General features: G+C 35.1%; 3 protein-coding genes across 3 annotated transcripts; all 3 read right to left on the bottom strand.

Moving 5' to 3' along the window:
* Positions 1-912: 912 nt before the first annotated feature.
* Positions 913-8,406, bottom strand: LOC123307070. The gene is made up of 4 exons (XM_044889273.1): positions 8,309-8,406; positions 7,789-7,923; positions 5,100-5,718; positions 913-1,041 (listed from the first exon to the last, which is right to left on the bottom strand). The coding sequence occupies exons 2-4, from the start codon at positions 7,824-7,826 to the stop codon at positions 913-915; spliced, it is 786 nt and encodes a 261-aa protein (XP_044745208.1). The 5' UTR covers positions 7,827-7,923; positions 8,309-8,406.
* Positions 7,912-13,794, bottom strand: LOC123307069 (piggyBac transposable element-derived protein 4-like). Its single transcript, XM_044889272.1, has 3 exons — positions 13,144-13,794; positions 8,851-9,043; positions 7,912-7,923 (listed from the first exon to the last, which is right to left on the bottom strand). The coding sequence occupies exons 1-3, from the start codon at positions 13,746-13,748 to the stop codon at positions 7,912-7,914; spliced, it is 810 nt and encodes a 269-aa protein (XP_044745207.1). The 5' UTR covers positions 13,749-13,794.
* An 840-nt stretch (positions 13,795-14,634) lies between these two features.
* On the bottom strand, positions 14,635-16,082 carry LOC123307068. The gene is made up of 3 exons (XM_044889271.1): positions 15,878-16,082; positions 15,253-15,765; positions 14,635-14,870 (listed from the first exon to the last, which is right to left on the bottom strand). Exons 1-3 carry the CDS (start codon positions 15,969-15,971, stop codon positions 14,635-14,637), a joined length of 843 nt encoding a protein of 280 aa, XP_044745206.1. The 5' UTR covers positions 15,972-16,082.
* Between the last annotated feature and the right edge of the window lie 3,486 nt (positions 16,083-19,568).

The raw sequence follows: 19,568 nt of genomic DNA, 5'->3' as shown, positions 1-19,568 counted from the left end.
GACATCCTTTTTAATCTGAATTAACTCATTTACAACTCGCTCCTCAAATTCACGGAATCGTCCATTGAGGGATACTAAATTGCTACCCTCTTCGTTAACAGACGAAGTCTCAGCCTTCTCCTTCAGGTTCTTTTTGATACTCTTCAGCTCCATTTTGAAATTGGCAGCCATTTCCTCAATTCGCTCATTGAGTCTTTTGATCTCAAGAGACTGTTTTTCCGAGGAGACGTCTTCACTTTTTGTCCTGCCCATGACGAATGGAACACTTGTAAACACTTTGTTAATATTTTCAATAATTATCGACTAATTTTTCAGCAGGAATTTGAAGATAACTGGGACCCGACCTTACAACGAACTATACAGTTCGCAGCGCCATCTATTCTCCCCTATTTCGATGTATTTCTACGTTCATAACGTGTACGTTTTTGATATCAAATTAAAGCTATTTTTTTTTCGAATATGATGATATATGGCTGCCTGTGAAAAAATGGCCGCAAGTTAGGTCTGCCATCTGTTGAAAACGCGAGATATCCGAAATATAGTGAAAGAGATGGCGCGCAACGCCACTCGTTAGATTAGGAATGTGTATACTAGCCGTGTGAGTATTTAAGCCATTGCGCATATTCATATTTATATATATTCATATTTATATTATCCTGATTCTCCATAGGTACCGAAGTACCCCTCAGAAGCTCCGTAAGCTTGTGCGAGTTCGGAGAATCAGTTGTGTTCTGTGCGTCGATAGATGGGGTTTTTAGCAAGGGGTTTAAACAATAGTAGAAACGACTTTTAATCCGAAATTATAATTACCTAATGGATACTATGAAAAAATCTTAAAGTATAAAGAGATTTATTTTATAACAAAAACTTGTTCATTCACTAAGTATCACTTGAATCAAGTGATATTTCAAATCAGTATATTACATTTTCCTCCGATTCCTCGCTGCTTTTATAATCGCAGTTGTCATGATCGTCGTCGCAATCAGACTCATCTTCATCATCTGAAGATTTGTTAGCTGAGGTACGTAATACATTTTCAACCTGTATGGGAGTTGAACTTCCCAGAAACCATGTTGGTTTCAGTCGTACTCAGTAGCATTGAGCCACATCGAATTGACAAAAATAGTCCGTAGCATCTTTTGTTTCAATGATTTGATTTTTTTAATGAATTTTTCGTTGTTCTCATTTGCCGCATACATCTTGTTGAACATAATTAAACGTCCAGTGTTAACGCTTTGGCAATTGTTTATTCCATACATCCGGCATGTAAATTCTTGAATACTTTCTATTTTGTCCGTTCAAAGATGTCGTTCGGGTCAATTAACGTCGCGAAGACTTGTTGAATTTTTTGATGCAACAAAAATAAATTGAAAGGTCGGACTTTTCCTTTGTTGAAAAAAGCGGCTGTATAATCACTGCCAGTAAAAGCATGGAATGCTGGAAGCGCAAGACATACAGATAGGCCTAATTGCTTCCATAAATCTGTACAATTTATACAGATTTCATCATATCCTTTACCTCTCTTTGATGTAGTATTTGCCAACCAAATTTGTAAATTAGGAAATTTGTGCAAATTACCTAATAAAATAACAAGTACATCAGTGTCTGCTGCTCTCACCAAAATTTTAGAATTTTCCGTTATTTTGCTCACGTGATATACAATTCTTGTGTCGGCTTCCTCATGTTTACATTCAAGCTCAACTTCTTCATTTTTTACAACAATATTTCCAACAGAACAATATGAAGAACATTGCTCTCCAACAGTAATATTTTTTTGTTCCCCAATATTGAAGCACAAAAATTGTCTTCCCAATGAATACTCAAGAATCTTGCTCTTTTCACACCACGGGTGTTTTCGTCGAGTTTTTAGCGGAAAACAACAGGATGAAAAATTATTCATCGGGTTTTATCCGTATGGTGGAAATCTCGCGGCGATAAGCGCCGCCGAAAGTGCAATCCGGTTGTTTTCCGGTGCGAAACTAAACCGGAACACGTGTGAAAGATCCCATTATATCAGTGTAACTCGGAACATCGGGTAAAAACCCGACGGTAAAAACCCGAAGGTGTAGAATCAGTCGAACTCTCTCTTACTTTATTTCGGATATCTCGCGTTTTCAACAGATGGCAGACCTAACTTGCGGCCATTTTTTCACAGGCAGCCATATATCATCATATTCGAAAAAAAATTAGCTTTAATTTGATATCAAAAACATCCGTGTACGTTATGAACGTAGAAATACATCGAAATGTTACCTGCTTACACCTGGCTGCGAGGTAGTTACGGCCAAGTGTGCAACGGCAGCCATAGATTTTAGTATTCTCTACATGCATTGCTATGATGTGGATGATATTTTATTTCAATACGGAGTGAACGAAATTTCTCTTCGAATATTGATTAACATTAATTTAATTAAAATTACTTGCGGCCACTTTAGACAGACTGCGGTGTTATCAGTGTATTCTCCTATCCATAAACGTATGTAAAAATGTGTGTTTGGCTCTGTACGTAATGAACGTAGTGATTCTGCAGCGGGATCTCGTACTATTACTATGCAATAAATAGTGTCGAAAGCTCACTTTCTCTAAGAGCTACTAGGTCCTTTCGTTTGCATAAAAAGTGTAGCACTTTTCTACGCTCCATTTGATTTACACCAGTGCAGAGGAAGTGTAGTTTATCTACACATAGTCAAAAGGAGATGTAGGTAGATAAACTACACCTCCTCTACACTGGTGTAAATTCAATCAGCAACCGAATACTAAAATCGAGGGTAGAAAAGTGCTACACTTTTTATGCAGACGAAAGGACCTATTATCAACGTTTATTATAGTCTAGTCTACAGCCATCTATCCTATAACATCATGCTCTGGGGAAACTCCACTGATGTTGATAGAGTATTCTTAATTCTGAAAAGAATCATACGAATGATTTTTAATATTCATCCCAGAACCTCTTGTCGTCCGACATTTGTTGAGAGTGTGATTTTAACAGTGGCTTGTTCATATATTTTTAATTGATTGGTGTATTTCAAGGAGAATGAGAAAGACTTCATAAAACTCTCTAGCTTTCACAGCTATAACACTAGAAATGGGGAACTATTCCATATCCCCAAACATAAGAAAACCAGATTGGAATATTCACCAAAATAACAGTGTATCAAATTATTTAAACATTTACCAAAATGTGTTAAATCTCTTGAACTCAAGGAATTTAAAAAGAAGGTTAAGGCTAAATTGATTGAGGAATGTTTTTATACTGTTGCTGAATATTATCGGCAATTATTTGTTTTTCAAGTCGAGTAATTTTTCTGTTTTCTTTTTTCGACTTGTCCTACACATGTATGTTATGTCTTAGAGGATCAATAAACATATTATTATTATAGTAGTCATATCTTCAAACTTATCAAGCTGTTCGTCTACTTTTTCAGAGTATCTTTGCCAGTCAGCGCCTTTTATATTCCATTTCTTAGATCCTTGAACATGTATGATTTCAATCTCAACATCCAGGGTATGAATATTAATTGAGTAGAGATTAGATCCCATCGTATCATTAAATCAATCCCATGTGAATTTTAAGGCAAAACTAGGAGAAGAAAGTGTTATATCAACAGAAGTAGGCCTTCTAGGCTTTCCATCATTGGGTATACGAATATTATTGTTTTCTATTGCCTGCATCAATTCTTTTCCTTCACAGTCATTGAACGAATTTCCCCAGCTCATATGATGAGAATTGAAATCCCCTCCAATGAGAAAAGGGGTTGGCAGATTGGCGAAAAATTGGTCCCAAGATATTGTCGATGTATGTAGCCTAGGCTTAGCGTATAAAGTAATCAAAAATATTCTTTCATTACCATTTTAGGGCAATTCGATTGCCGTTGCAAGAACTCCATTTGGAATAAAGCTGAGGGAGAAAGTTTTGCACTTGATGTTATTCCTAATCAAAATAGCAGCACCGCCTTTTCCGTGCTCTCTATCGTTCGATTTTGAAACCTTTAAAAGAATAATTAACATGAGGTTTGAACCAGGTTTCAGAGATAAGAGCTATATTGATAGAATTGTCTTCAACACATTTCAAAAATGGATATTTGTTCGATACCAGCGAGCGGGCATTCCATTGAATTATATCAATAGTTTGTGGCGAGTTATTATCAGCAACGTTATGGGTCATTGTGGTATCAATTTTGATTATTTGCTTCTTTTATTGAATTAGTTTTGTTAATAAATCCGCTACTCATTCTAGATCTTATATAATTTGTGAGTTCTGTCGAGTTACCATTGATCATTTTTTTCTGAACTAATTTATTCACCATTCTTGTTATAAATTCAGTCACGTTTGATTCATCGATAGTTTCATTGGGATGAGTTACAGTTGTGTTAAGGTTTTCGAACGTTTTGAAATGTTTTCGAACGTTTAAAACTCAGAATGGAAGGTGTTCACACCATAGAAATCATAATATATATACTTACTCTAGAATGCTAATGCAGTGCTAGAAAATGCGGCGAAATATTGACAGTTGTCGTTAATGCGAATGCGCACCATTAGTTTATTTCTGGACAGGATCGGCTTCAATAAAATAGTATGCAATTGTTGAAGCTAAACGGGAGTTATCAATGTAAAATTTGCAATTTAGATTCATTGATTAAAGTGAATTTAAATAATTGGTGATTTTCACTCAATCTTGGAATAGTACCTAATATGATTAGATTATCGTTGATTATAGTGGGGATCCTTGGCGACATAGAAAAGGAAGTTTTTATGACAGGCGCTCCCATGCTGTATTTATGGAAAATGTAAAAGTACAATTGTTTGCATGCAGGAATTCGGAAGGAGAGGGGCCGGCAGCAGAACCAATAAATAATTCTGAAATTTGAGGTATTGTTTATTCTTATACAAAGACAAACAGTAAACCCATAGTACTGAATATAATTATTGGTTGTAAAATAATATCAGTTTACTCAATTTTTTTCTTTTTAATTCTCCTCTAATAAGATCACTCTGTCGTTTTGCAATTTTGAAAAAATCTTATTTTTGAGTAAATTCTTACAATTAATCGAATCAACTTCATTGTGTGATTCAATTCATACGGGGAAGTATCGAATACATGGTCTTCCAAACATTTGAATATATTTCTTTGCTGAACCAAGAACAATGAAGCCTGCATAATAAAGGTGTCCAAGAAATTCTTTTCAGTCGGCATTAGGTTATTGGTTATGTTGCCGAATTTTTTTTCTGTGTACATACAAACCTGAATGACATCTTTGGATGGTTTTATAAGTCCACCTCTATCCTTCCTACGCAATAATATGAATTGTTGGCGATCGATTGATTTATAATCCGACTCTTCCAATGAATCGAGACATTCGGTGCATTTAATTTGTTTATAAATTGACCGTACAACATATCCGGCTATGTGAACTACTACATTTTCATTCAACAGTGACAGGGATGGTAGAATATCAACTATATATATAAATTCATCATCTTCTATGACCAGCTCATTATAATCGATATTATATTTTTTAATAATTGCCATATCACCCAGATCCAGCTCTGGGGACACATTTCGTTTCGCAATTGAGGTAGAGGAAGTGAGCATTTTTGTATTATCTAATATATCGCAATTACCTTTTAATACCTTCAAATCAATGTTGAGGCAGAGTCTTCTGAAAGTGTAGTAGAATTGATATGCTGTAGGATTATTATCCCAACCATTCCGTCCCCTGAAAAATGAAGAGAAAAGAAGATATAACATCAATTTCAGCACTTGGACATGGGTAAGCAAAAGGACATAAAATGTATATGGTATGAGCCGTATAAAACTGAAAGAATCAAAACAACCAGAAAAAATGCATGAAATAAGACTATTCGGACATATTCAGCGAGTCAATAAATATTCTTACAGCCGGCTTGCTGGCGTTTGTCCTGCAGTAGTCCTGGAGTAGAATCCCAGATTTGCATGGAAATTTGTGAATTAGAATCATATTAAAGATTGATGTGTGTAAAATAAGAACTTTCTCACCGAACGCTACAGAAAAATAATTCTAGATGGTCTTGGCTGAACTTGTAGGTCAGCAAATATTCTAAGGGCGAATTTTCTTTCTTGGCATATTCATAAAAAATTCCTAATATTGATTGTATTGTAGTACAAAGGCCAATAATCGGTGTCATATTTTTTGAAACATGCAGATATTGTCCACCCACGTGTTTCAACGACTTCAAATAAGTAAAAGCCTCTTCTAAAAGTGGCATCCAAAAAGAAACATTAATTTTTTTCAACGGTGTTTTGTAGCCTTTTGCAAATGGATTTCTTGAATTCATTAAGTCAAATAACCTATCAATTTTTCTTATAAATTCTATTATTGGGCCTGCATCTACGAAGTCTGGATGTTTTATATCCTTGGATAGAAATTCCAAGGCGTTTGCAACACTGGAACTTAGTATGTCTGCGCAGCTAAATTCACCTAAAGTACGAGTTGAATTGATAGGAATCCACTTATAGATATTCAGAACTAACTTTCATTTTTTGGGACATCCAATTGATATGGTTTATCCCAATTTTATTTCCGAAATGACAATATTCTTCTTCTTGAACCATGTGTAGTTTATTAATAAAGTCAAAGTTAATTTTTTCCCCTTTGTTATTTAGGAATATTCCACAACTTGCCCAATTATTTCTAACTAATTTGAGCATGTGGCATGCATCAAAAATTATGAACACCTTATCCTTCGTCATTGGGTGTCGGAAACATGTTTTGAGTTTATTCAAATTTCGAATACTCCCACCAAGTTTCTCCGCCATTGTAATGTTAGCTGAAGGTCCATCACAAGTAACCGATACTACTTTCAATCCAACTTCATGCAATTTTATCAAGGCCTCTTTTGTAATGTTCGCTTTTTTAGTACCCGTCATTAAATTTATGAAAAAATATGCTATGGGTAATTTCCAGTTACCCTGTAAGGAGACCACCATTAGAACTAATGCTTCAGTGGCACATTTGCGTGAATCAATCATCTTTGATACCGGTTCCAAAATCTTCATACCCCCACGTTTTCATGTCTCTCAAATCGATTTGTTTTTTTATTGCCATTTCATCGAGCATAAGGTAACATAAAGTGTCTTTCTTTTTCTCCTTATTTTCAGCGACAAGGACATTCAGGGTAGTGAAGGAATTCTCGCAGAATCCAGGCTCGCAATTAACCTTGCTCAGCCATTTTCGGATGGTTGAGGGTGCTGGATGAGCAAGATCAAAGGTATTTCTAAATAAGCCTTTGATGATAGAAATTGTAAAGTCATTGCGAATGTTTTGATGTCTTCTCCGTATGAATGTTTATATTGTTTTCCCTGCGATTTTTTCTTTTGAACATCTGAGGATCTTTTCAATAAAGAGAACGGTAGTCCAGTATTGACCGACTTTGTCATCCACTGAAGTCCATTCTCGAAAAGCCAGTTTTTTTTCACAGCCCATAACAATTGTTTTACGTTAGTAACTTTTCTTTTCAACCGTTGAACTTTCTCTTTCATGCTTTTCATTTTTTTTTGTGCAACAGTTTTCCTAACATTAGCCTTTTCTACTTCATGAAGAAGTTCTGAAGTAATCACACTGAAAATTAATACTGTTTCAGAATTATTTAATATCGTTAAATATCAATGAAACAATCGGAACCAAATGAAACGTAATCTAATATTGGAGTTCTCCAGCTCGTCCTATAATGAACATAAACTTTTTCGCATCAAAATCATTCAGTAATATCTTAAAATTTCATCCAGATAGAATACTATCAATACCAACCTATAGGTTTCTGGGATTCCGTTGTCCTGTCTAGCCATTTTTATTTTGCTCGTAGGACCATCGCTTATTGTTGAAATATCTTCGCGACTTCTTTTGCGACTTGCTGTTGAGGAAATGGTGCTACTAATAGGTGACCTGCAATAACATCAGTTGTATTCAATATTTCTATCAAGAAAACCACTGATTTAATCATGATTTTTTTTTGGGGTAAAAATCCAATATTACAGGTATTCTTTTTTGTGGCAAGTTATATTTGCACTCCAATTTTTATTCCACCACAACGCTATTCAAATACTCTGATTTACACTTGAACAAATTACAACTACAACTACTAAGGAATTACATGATTTTCACTCCCATGGGTTATTTTACCTAGACATGTTTTTTGCTATTACGGTAACATGCTATGCTGGACAAAGGTAAGATAGTGGCATGTTAGTGAAATCCAGGAATTCATTTTGTAGTATGAATTTTCGTATCGGCCATATCAATGCAGTGTTAATAATTCATTGGGTCTTACCTTTCTGTAGTCTCCAAAGTGCAAAAACGGGCGTATCCAGAAGTATTCCCTTTTTCTCCAATGAAATATAATTAATATATTATATATTATATATAAATATTCAACAGGGTGTTTAAAATTGAATGCTTACCTTAGTTCTCCTAACTACTTAATTAGTTCTTAGTCGAAAGTGGATCAAGTTTCTAGTTATAGTTCTTAGGGTCTCAGTTTTTCGGAATGCTGTATAAACTCCTCTATTCTTCAACTAGTTTTGGACTCTTCTGATACAATTTCTAATGGTAGGTTCATACAGGGTTCTTAAGAACTCACACCTAAGGAAAGAACCAAACTCATCGGCAGACGGCGATTTCGTGAACGCCAATGCGATTGTTTTTTTGTCTTAATTCTTAGAAACTCTGTGTAACCAACCATTAGTGGAAGGTTTCGGTTCTTATGGAGGCTACATAAATGTACCATCAATATTCATTGGGATTGTAGTAACAAACATGAATTGTTGCTAGTTAATGCTCGAGCAGCAGAAGTGGTTCACCAATACTCCTTACCTTCCTTGCTGAATTTTTTCGCAAATAGAGTTTGGGAACCGCATTCTTTCTCAATGTCACTCTTTTACCTTCAATACATATATCTTCTGGAGAAAAATGTTGGCTGCAAATTACATTTTTCTCACTCACAAATCCTTCGATGGGACTCCTTCCTAAAGCCCTCAACCAAGCATCACTCCTCTTTTTTGTGATGCTGAAAATGATAAGGCTTCTCGAGAGAGGTTCAACATAAGAAAATTAAAAGTAGAACTAACGAAACCGAAGGTTGGTTTATAACAGAAATCATGTACCTACCAAAAATAATTAACTCCAGGAATCTTCCCTTTGTTCGTACACCACAACACTACACAGTTCATTGTCTATCAAAAGCACAACTATCCAAATCGAAAACGCCGAAAGAAGAACGTAAACACGGTAATGACAGTCGACACAAAACAAAGTATTTCTAATCTCCGCACAAAGCCAAGACAACTCCGTCCCTGCCTGAACAGATCTATATTATTTTCCATGAAGCTTATCAAATCATTGTTTGGATTTTCTGACAAATTACCCAAATATCACGATATCCATGTATTTTAGTCCTGAGAAATCTCGCATGAGTCTAAAAATACATTTGTTTATGGAATGAAATTTATTTATTGCTCAATTTTATCCGACGAAAACTATGATTGACATATGAGTTGGGAGCATTGGGCAACGTTTGATTTCAAATAAACTAATGGTGCGCATTCGCATTAACGACAACTGTCAATATTTCTACATTTCTACATTGGTGTAAATTCAATCAGCGAACGAATACTAAAATCGAGTGTAGAAAAGTGCTACACTTTTTATGCAAACGAAAGGACCTTCTGAAGTGCACCGACATGGCGCCCTCATTATATAAAATTGCAATTTCTACTGTATCTATAGTAATACTCTCTCAAATGATAGAGACGCCAAAGGAGGAGACGAACAACCTGGGTGAATTCTTTTCTGAAAGAAAGAAATTATACCCAGCTGCTAGATGACTTGAGAGCGGACGAAACGGAATTAGAAATTTCTGCCGCATATCATTATCGGACTTTAATATATTACTCGCCAAAATTGAGAAAAAAGTGTCAAGAAAGACACCAATTATCGAGAGAGCATTCCAGCGTCGGTTAGACTGGCACTAATACTTCGATTTTTGGCTAGAGGAGATTCTTATGGAAGTCTCATGTACCTTTACCGAATTTCAAAACCATCAATATCGAAAATTATTACCGTCTGTCTGTGAAGCCATCGTAAATGGACTCCATTTCAAAAGAATTAATTAATTATGAAATCACGATTCAAGAGATCTCACCAAAATTCAAAATAAATTAACTACCAAGACCCAATAACTTATCACGGTCTACAGGTGTTTTCTATGATATGACGCCAGATGTGCAAGGAAATCCGAATCCCTTTGATGATTCGTCGGTTTACCGACATGAGACGGAACGGGATCGAGCTTTTTAAAACGTTTTGAAACAGGCTTCGTAAACTTTATTCGGCGTCGATGAGTGTTTACACCGCCTGTGCATATTGCGTGCATTGTTCGCAAACAGTGCCTTATAATGAAACATTACTTTATGTTCGACTGAATCATAAACACTTTATTTATGAATTCGTTTAGTGTCCGGCATGTGGCGAAATGAGCTCAAGCTCTCTGAAACGTTCGAAAACAGGGTTTGCGAACTCTGTTCGGCGCGGATGACTACTGTTTGCAAAGACTGTTCGCGAATAATGCTCGTTTGGTATAAATGCGCCCTTAGGAATAAATTATGTTTGTGTTATCCTACGTTTTTTCGTGACGCTTATGTTATTGTTATGTGTTTTTTCTGAATCGCCTCTCGTAACTGATGCATAGCTGGTGTTTTCCTTGGTTTGGGCTTCTTTATACGAGATATTTTCAAATGTCATAATTTTTTTAAACGTAAACAATGATAACATTGTATAACTCTCTGAACGTACGGTTCTACTCGACAAGCCACTTTGAAAATAGAGACTTTTTCTGGTAGCACTTGACCCTTAAATATGACTAAAATCATTGGTAGAGGGCGAGTGTTTTCAGTCTGTTTGTTGTTTTCATCTCTTAGCCGTTTTCTCATTCTTTTAATTTCTAAAACTTTAATAGACTCATTTCCGAGTATACACAAATTCTCAAATATTTCATTTTCTGTGATGTCAACAGCTACATTTCTGATTACTCCAACTCTTCGTGACAGGAATTGAGGAATGTATGCTTCAAAATTTTTCGATTTCAAAATTTCCGAATCTATTAGCCTGTTCGCACTAAGAGCTGAACGCATTTCAATGCATAGTCTATTTCTTCCCAATTTATCGATACCAATTATACCTGCAAGAATTGTTTTGTTTTGGCTATGTATTAATTGTCCTTAGCTCATTGGATGTAAAGAGCCGATATTCCCATCTATACCCTCAATATATATTTTAAATACATCTACATCTATTAAATCGAAAGATTTAATTCTTATCTTAGCTGGGACGGTATTTTTGTTTTGGTTCTCGTATATTTCATTTGTTTGTGGGTTCAATACGCTAGAAGATGGTATTGTATTTGAAGTTTTATCAGAAATTTGATTCTCATTAATTTTATTCATTTGTGAGTTAGATGAATGATTAGGTTTTATTTTATTCTCTACAGCAACGATGTCTTTATCGAGTAATAAATTCAAAGATTGTGATAATAAATGTGGTGTCGAATATTTATTATCATGAAGTGTTTTACGATACTCATCCAAATCTGAGTTTCCTCCGGAATCAGGCGGATCCGTCCTAGAATCACTTTCCCAATTCATATTATTGTTTTCACTGTCCATAATACACAATGAACGCGCTCGTATTAATCAAAAAACAGATTTTTATATATACGTCTGCTAATCTCGGTAACACAAGTTGCACTCTAGACTCATATTTACTTTGTCAATATGTTTGCAAATGCTACTTTTAATCAAGGAGATATAGGAAAGGAGGCGCAGGTCACCAGTTCGTCGGGAAAATTGTGACGTCATTGGACGCTTATGTCAAGCTATATTGTCAGAACTGGTGTGGTTAGCAGTGGCGTAGATTATCCGCAGGTAAATTGTCACTCTGTGAAAAATGTACATCGATTTCGGAAATCAAAATGATTTCGGTTGATTTCTGAGATTTCGGATGATTGCGAATGATTTCGGAAGATTTTGGATGATTTCGAATTATTGCGAATGATTTCGGATGATTTCGGATGATTTCGAATGATTTCGAATGATTTTCCGTTTACAGGGACCCTCAAAAATGTTGCATCCTCATGCGCATTTTTTGTCGTGTAATCCTTTATTTCTAAGGAACTGAAAGTACGGAATATATCCAGCTCCACTCCGATCTCATTTGCATCTTCTAAATTCAATGACCGCCCAGTTTCGAAATCCGAAACAGTTTCTTCCTCGGTATCTTCGTCAGAGGTCATTGACATATAAAGATCCAAATTTTCTCTTTCCTCGTATTTTCTTCTTAACCCTGCGTTAGTCGCGCCCTCTTTTAGATCGTATTTACTCGCGTGGTCTACAAGTGTAGACCATATTTATTTTAACTTTAAATATTACGTTGATATGTTTCAAAGATTATCTATGATGATATCGTTTATTTGACCACTTGTTATTCATATAATTGAAACTTTGTGATAAAATAATGCTTCCCTTTGAGAGGAAATCGAGAAAACTTCAATGTCTCAGATTTCAACATTTATTTGTAATGAGTCTATATTTTTCACATTCTTTCAAAAATAAATCGACTCAGTAGTTAATAAAATGTATAGGAAAAGAAACGAAGGTGCATATAATCAGAAAAATCATTATACAAAAACATAACAACAATAGTTACAAAAATCTGGGTGACAAAAAATGGTGGGCTTTATTCAGCCATACAAGTGACACATATTTCCTTCATGTGATTTTTACACGTGTACCTATTGCATTTGTAGCAATATTTTCGTGTGGATTTGTTATCGGATCTGGGGCATACAAAGCAGCGTCCAACATAATTTTGTGGCCTGTTTGGGGGAGCGGGTAAGACCTCACTTACACCTAGCAGATGTCGGGCGCGTCACCTAATTTCTACGGGTAATTGCAGAATTGTTGATCGGAACTCGATTTGCGGTTTGATCAGTTCCCATGCACATTTTTCTAAAAATTCACTTCGAGATACAGTTTGTCTAGGATGATTCGCTTTGAATACGCATAAAGCGTATTCAATATGCATAGATGCATAGATGGCAATAATAGCACTGACTTGTTTTTCTTGGGACAGTAGGAAACGAGGGTACATTCTTCTTTGAAACCAAAAATGGAGGACTTTTCTTCTGTTTTCTTGTGCGGTAGGAACTCTGGTGGAATTTTTCGTTTATTTCTTCGTAGTGTACCGATATATGTTAGCTTATGGTGTCTCAGGAGTTTTTCTACTAGCGGTACACTACTGAACCAATTGTCTCCAGTAACATTACGATTGGTGCCAGCAATTGGTTGTACCAATCGAAGAACAATTTCTTCACCTGAATTATTCAGTTTATAAGGGCCCTCTGGCTGGAGCCCAACATAAGTTTCCAAATTCATTGTATACGATGTTTTGGCATCAACTAGAGCGAACATTTTTATTCCATATTTAGCAGGCTTGCTCGGTATAAACTGTTTGAAACCACATCTGCCTCTGAAAGCCAAGAGTTGTTCATCAACCGTAAGGAACTCGCTTGGAATGAAATTCGCTTGAAAATTCACTAAGAAATTCTCAAAAAGTTCCCTAATAGGGGCCAATTTGTCAAGCTCTCTTCTTTCATTTCTGGTCTCCACATTGTCGAACCTCACACATCTCAGAAGGAACCTGAATCTGTTCTCACTCATTGGGAGATAACAGGATTCAATACCACTTCCCCTAGAATTGTCCCAATTTTTTTTCAAATTTTTTCTTGAACTCCTAAAAGTTCCAATAAGAAACAAAATTCCTATGAAGGCACTCATTTCTCTCTCATTCGTTTTTCACCCATCTCGAACTCTTTGAAATCTGTTTTGAATATTGTCGATGTAAATATTCGTTGATATTGTTATGATACGCACAATGATTCCATTTATAAACAATTTTAGACACTCGATTGGTGTTGTCGCATTACGAGCATTTCCCTTAGTGCCTGGTAGGTGTTTCACAATATTATGTGAAGGTAAACTAACTTGCAAGTTAGGCGGATTCTTCCGCCATTTGGTAATTTTGTCTTTTCCTATATAATAGCCAGACAGGTGGCTTGAGCTTGAATTCTCTTCTTCGTCTGAAAGTTCGTCATCCTTTGATACTTCCAGCTCAGAATCTGTATCGTGGTTACTCTCTTCAACCGCATCTTCATCTTCATAATCATCGCCCTCATCATCATAATCATTTTCATCAGATGAGTTTTCGAATTCACTTGGAAGTTCATTAAACCATTTCTGCCAGACCGCAGGATCCTTACTGGTCTGAATACGCCTGTTTTTAGCATCAGACATACTGGTTTCCAGTTTAACAATAAAAAAACGGCTTTCAGCTACTGTGACTGGAACCGAAAATTGTAACGTGAACGGTCGCGCGGACAACAATCGTAGACCAGTCGTATTATCGATTGATTTACTCCGATTACAGCTCGGTGATAGTGTCAAACGCTCAATGATTGTATGAATACTGATATTCTCAACAGCTATTGAAGCGCAGAACGAGCATTTGATATAGTTTACTGAAGAACATCGTTCGAATAGGTATGGTCTACAATCGTAGACCACGCGAGTAATGTAGGGTTAAAGAAACTGTGGCTAACGCTTCCTTCAAACTATGTTCTCTTAAAAGCATTCCCACAGCTGATGTATCCATTATAGCATCTTTTTCGGCCTGTTCTAAAATTATCCTTAGTTCAATTAGACTCGTGGTTCTATGAGTCGCCTCTGACCTTGATGAAGTTCCCATTTTCGAATTTTTTTCTCTCGCAAATACGAAACTATCATCTAAAAAATCATGATAAATAATATAATAGGAATTGCATATAAACATTTCTATTCGATGGATATGTACATGCATTAAAACGTATGTGCAATGCAAATGACGTCTTTCAATTTGTATAAAAATGTAAAAAGTGAAAGAAGAAAGAGAAGGAAACGGCTAAGGAATTATGGCGTACAAAAGTTTGGGATTCCTATGGAATTCCTAGGGATTACTATAGAATTTCTAGAGATTCCTATAGAATTTCTAGAGATTCCTATGGAATGCTAGTGTACAAATTTTCGTCAGCGATTTTTCCCTTCAAAAAGAAAGATTATTGTTACAAATGATAACCAATTTTAACATTTTTCGTGAATGATCTGTTTTCTCAAATATTTCTGTGATTACCTGAATCTGCAACTATATCATCAATGGCTTGGATACGGTTTCTTCGGTAAAGTAGGTCCAACATGTCAAAATTAACAATGGTCGAGTTAGTTGTCGTCATTGATCGTGTTTGCCGAAAAAATTTCTCACAAGGTTGACTACTGTACAACCAGGGTAAAAACTGTTCACTTTTTTCATGACACTTTACCAGCAAGATCAACAAACCATGAGCATTCAATTCAATGCCTGTATAGGAATTAGAAGTCAACCAATTCTCTTTTAAAGAAAACTCTTTCTTCTCTTTTATAATCTCTTTGAGCCAATATCTCCAAATTCGAAGGAAAAACACAACATACCATATATTGTAAACTCGATTTTCATTACTCAGAGATTTTATCAAAAATGCATCTAAGATATATCTGGTGATTTTCAACAGATATCGAGTTCCTGTTGCATCTTCTCTATCTTTTGGAAGCTCAAGAACGCGATTATCGCTCAACTTATTTATGCTTTCAAAATTCATTTTATCTTTCCCTAGAAATAATATAAATTTTTTTTAATTTTAAAGGATTGAAAAATATTATTTTTTTTTCTTAACAATCTTCTGATTGAAAATTTCAAGCGATACAACGATTTCCTCATTTACCTTCTAAATCATAAGCAGTCAAATGATGTTTGTCCTTAGTAACCTCTTGAATTAGAGCAGACAAATGCTGCTTAGAAACAAAATATTTCCCCATAGGTAATACAGTATCAGGTTTAAGAAGCCTAGTTTTAATTTTGGTAGCTATGTGAACAGTATCTTGAATCACGACTGGATCGTTGATAGAGTATTTGGCCTAAAATGAAAATTAATCACCTTTTGAGGAAGGACCACTATGTATAGATATGTAGTGGTGAAAACGCACAGCTTTGCGATATATACCTTAAAAGTTTCAGAATTGTGCTTTGTGAATCAGTTCAAATTTTTTACGAGTATTTCTTGCTACCTATACGAGAAATTAAAATTTCAATTTTTTCTCATCTTGAAATATGGAGAGAGAGCTAACGAGTATTCATTATTTCATCAGTTGGCAACCCAGCAATAATTTCCATTGCTTTGAGGCAACGCGTATCGCCGTCGCTAGAAAATCCCATCACCACGATATCATTCTGTTTATCTTCTTCCAGAAGGTGTTGCCATCTTTTCGTTACAGACTCGCTATTAAATTTATTGTTCGAACCAAAAATAGTTAAACATCTACCAATGGTTGAGCCATGGTAGGCATTTATCGACAGTTCTTTATACTCAATTATATTTTTTATATCAGAAACGGTGTTGACTTTGAATTGATTGTTTTTTGGGAATCCGTTTGACATATTGATATGTGGAACACATCCAACCAGTTGATTCGTCACAGAATCGTAACGAATTCTTTTCACGACTGCAGTTTGGTCCTCACTTATAAAAACATATGGAGGATAGTTTCTTTTTTGCAAAAATTTTTTTAGATCCGTCATCGCTACTTCGCCTTCTAAAAATCTATTACATTGGGATAACACTCTTGTAACTGTGCTTATTGAGGGTAAGCTACCCGGCAAGTTTATATAAAGTGTTTCGTAAGCTAAACGTCCGCATATTAGAAATAGGTACAAGGACAGTTGTTTCAGTTGCTCGGAATATCTATTTCCACTTTTTCCTGCAGTATTTTTATTATTCATAGCTGCATAACTCAACAGTTCTTTGGTTTCACAGATTTCTTTGTCACACAATCATTAACGATATTTATGGCCGATAAAAAAGGGTTTCCAGTGGAACTTTCATTTTGGCTGAGATGTTCTTCAATTCTACTGCAAAGAGAATAAAATTCATCTATTTTAGTTTGATTTGGATCAAATGTTAGTTGACGTTTAGTGATAACGCTCTCCGACTTAGATGGTACTTTGTTAGGATGAAATACAATGTTCTGGTGTATTTTCATTTTTTCAGTCAAATCCTGGGCCAGAGCTATATTCGGGTGATTATTATCTTCGTGGAGTGAAGTTGCAGAACTATTTTCATCCACGTTTATTTTTCGTAGAAAATCGAGGATTGTTCTTTCAGGTTTTGAATTATTAACAAGATTTTGTCTGATTAAAGAGCTTGCTCCTTTTTTGTTTTTTGGAGGGGTAAAATGAGTTTTGAAATGTCGATTTACATTTGACAACACCCATTTTTTCGTCCCTCTGTCTGAAACGGAATATGCTCTACAAACAAATGGACACATGATGCAATGAATACGAGCACAATTCATTTGAATATCCACTTGTAAATTTTCCAATTCACGTAAACAGTCGTCTATTAGTTTTCGGTCAGTTATGGTATTCAAATAATTGATTTGGTAGGATTTGACTATTTTTTTAATATGTGATATTTCTTTATCATTATCGGTAATTTGGATGGTTTCGAATTGGTTTCCCGTCTTTGCGGCTTTGAGTGAGCTCGAAGATGAACCATAATCCTCAGAAAACAATTTTCTTTTATTATGAGTAACATTCGTTACTCGTTATGGTTCTAACCATTGTTCTTTCTTAGGCTGTTTTTTTCCCTGGAAATATTTTTTGTAATGCTCTGATAAAATTTGTAAAAGTTTTTTATGTCCTGGTTGTATTCTAAACAGTTCCATGTTTTCTGAAAATATTCCGAAAATTTCTTTTTTTTCATCTTCCTTCAATATTTTGTCCAATGAATTTTTTGCAAATAGTTCTATTTCTTTGAAATCTTCTTCGGTTAATGACGCTAACGCAGGAACATTGTTGTAGCCGGCATAATTCAAAAGTTTTGAAACGCAAATTGGTAACTGAAATTCTTCTTGACCTATTCTTTCCAAAATTTTGCTCAGCTCTGTGTCTTTCATTTTTTATTTTCTGAAATAATTATGTAAGTTATATTTTTTCAATCACCTCTTGTAAACATTATAATGAATTTCTTTGAACGTCAATGTTTTTGTATCCGTAAATACTTCGTTGCGGATATACATATTGTTTCATTAAATATCAAGTATCGTTGGGTTTCTTATTTTTCAGGTTATATTTAAGAAATCTGGTAATTTAGATCACAAACCGAAATAATTAAATAAAATGTTATCTCCCTGTACATTTTCGAAATCACTCGGCAAACTAGATGACGCAAATCGACGCCTCGTAAAACGCATTCTGGGGATCTTGATATTTTTAAAACCATTCAAAACTGAATAACATTTTTAACTCTCAGTATATCGTTAACGAAGTAATGCGACTTATTTTGACATGAAAAATATAAGCCGAAAATCTTGTTCCTGTATATAAGTATGGAAATACCTATATTACACTTATTTCAGTACAAAATTTTTTTTCGCATTGATGATAATTCGTATTTGTGAATATCCATCACTCATTTTCAATACCGACAAAAAATTGATCCATTAGATAGAATAGAATGATTGGAAATACTAAATTGTAAATATGTACTTACTTCATAAATAGTTCACACCAGTTCACACTTTTTCTAATTATTATTTTCACTTCATTCACTCAAGAAATAGAGAAATCGCGGTAAAGTGTTACGTAACCTATGAATATACAACGCAAACGTAGAGCATGGACAGCATGCACGAGACTGAATAGGTCAGTGCGCAGACTCTATTGATTGCGAGAAATGCGATTTCGGCGAAAATTTTATTCATCTGTCAAATTTGACAGACAACAATGTTCCTACTAATTTTTGATTGTTGTTTTAGCCAATGAGCATACAATTAGGCGATAATTTTGCATTAGTGCAAATTATCGATAATTCGCACTTGTGCAAAATTATCAGGTCCTTTAAAATAAATGCAGACGTAATTATGAACGTTTTTACTTATAAGAGTAACATGAAAACTGTTGAACCTAGACCTAGTTATTGAAATTTTCACAAATAAAAACGCAATTATTGAAATTTATGATTGAACCAGTCGAAGTATGTTGTTGGTCAGAAACAACGTTACTTGAAGCAGAAGTTGAAACTGAAGAAACAATAAACTCGTTGTTTTCACTGTTTCTCATTTTCCTTATTATTTCCTCGTGAAACTCTTTATCGAGTTGTAAATAAGGTTTTATTGAACTGACATTTCCATGTCATTTTCGTTAGCTGGTTTTCGTTTACCCCAATCTTGGCTAGATGGCTTACGGCAGTTGCTCGGTGAGAATGGTTTGTAAATTTGAACTCTTCGCTATCGAGACCTGCTTTTTGGACAGACAGCTTTGTCCATTTTGCGATCTCGTTTCTGCCAACTGGGATATTCTTGAACCATATATTATTATTTTGCCATTCTCGATTCGGTGTAAGAAACAGACGGTTC

Source organism: Coccinella septempunctata, chromosome 2 (assembly GCF_907165205.1).
Source record: "Coccinella septempunctata chromosome 2, icCocSept1.1, whole genome shotgun sequence".
Classification (NCBI taxonomy): Eukaryota; Metazoa; Arthropoda; class Insecta; order Coleoptera; family Coccinellidae; genus Coccinella; species Coccinella septempunctata.
The sequence above is the reverse complement of the archived record's forward strand: the minus strand, read 5'-3'. Positions and strand labels throughout refer to the sequence as shown.

Excerpts from the sequence above, each read along its gene's own strand:
- LOC123307069 (XM_044889272.1), bottom strand. The coding sequence starts at position 13,748 with ATGAGTGAGAACAGATTCAGGTTCCTTCTGAGATGTGTGAGGTTCGAC. Across the intron at positions 9,044-13,143 it reads TACTGTCCCAAGAAAAACAA|CATCACAAAAAAGAGGAGTG; the intron begins GTCAGTGCTATT and ends TATCATTTTCAG.
- LOC123307070 (XM_044889273.1), bottom strand. The coding sequence starts at position 7,826 with ATGGCTAGACAGGACAACGGAATCCCAGAAACCTATAG. Across the intron at positions 5,719-7,788 it reads GGAATCCCAGAAACCTATAG|GGGACGGAATGGTTGGGATA; the intron begins GTTGGTATTGAT and ends TTCATTTTTCAG. Across the intron at positions 1,042-5,099 it reads TCAAATGTTTGGAAGACCAT|GTTGAAAATGTATTACGTAC; the intron begins GTATTCGATACT and ends ACTCCCATACAG.
- LOC123307068 (XM_044889271.1), bottom strand. The coding sequence starts at position 15,971 with ATGGGGAAATATTTTGTTTCTAAGCAGCATTTGTCTGCTCTAATTCAA. Across the intron at positions 15,766-15,877 it reads GACTGCTTATGATTTAGAAG|GGAAAGATAAAATGAATTTT; the intron begins GTAAATGAGGAA and ends TATTATTTCTAG. Across the intron at positions 14,871-15,252 it reads TGATATAGTTGCAGATTCAG|ATGATAGTTTCGTATTTGCG; the intron begins GTAATCACAGAA and ends ATGATTTTTTAG.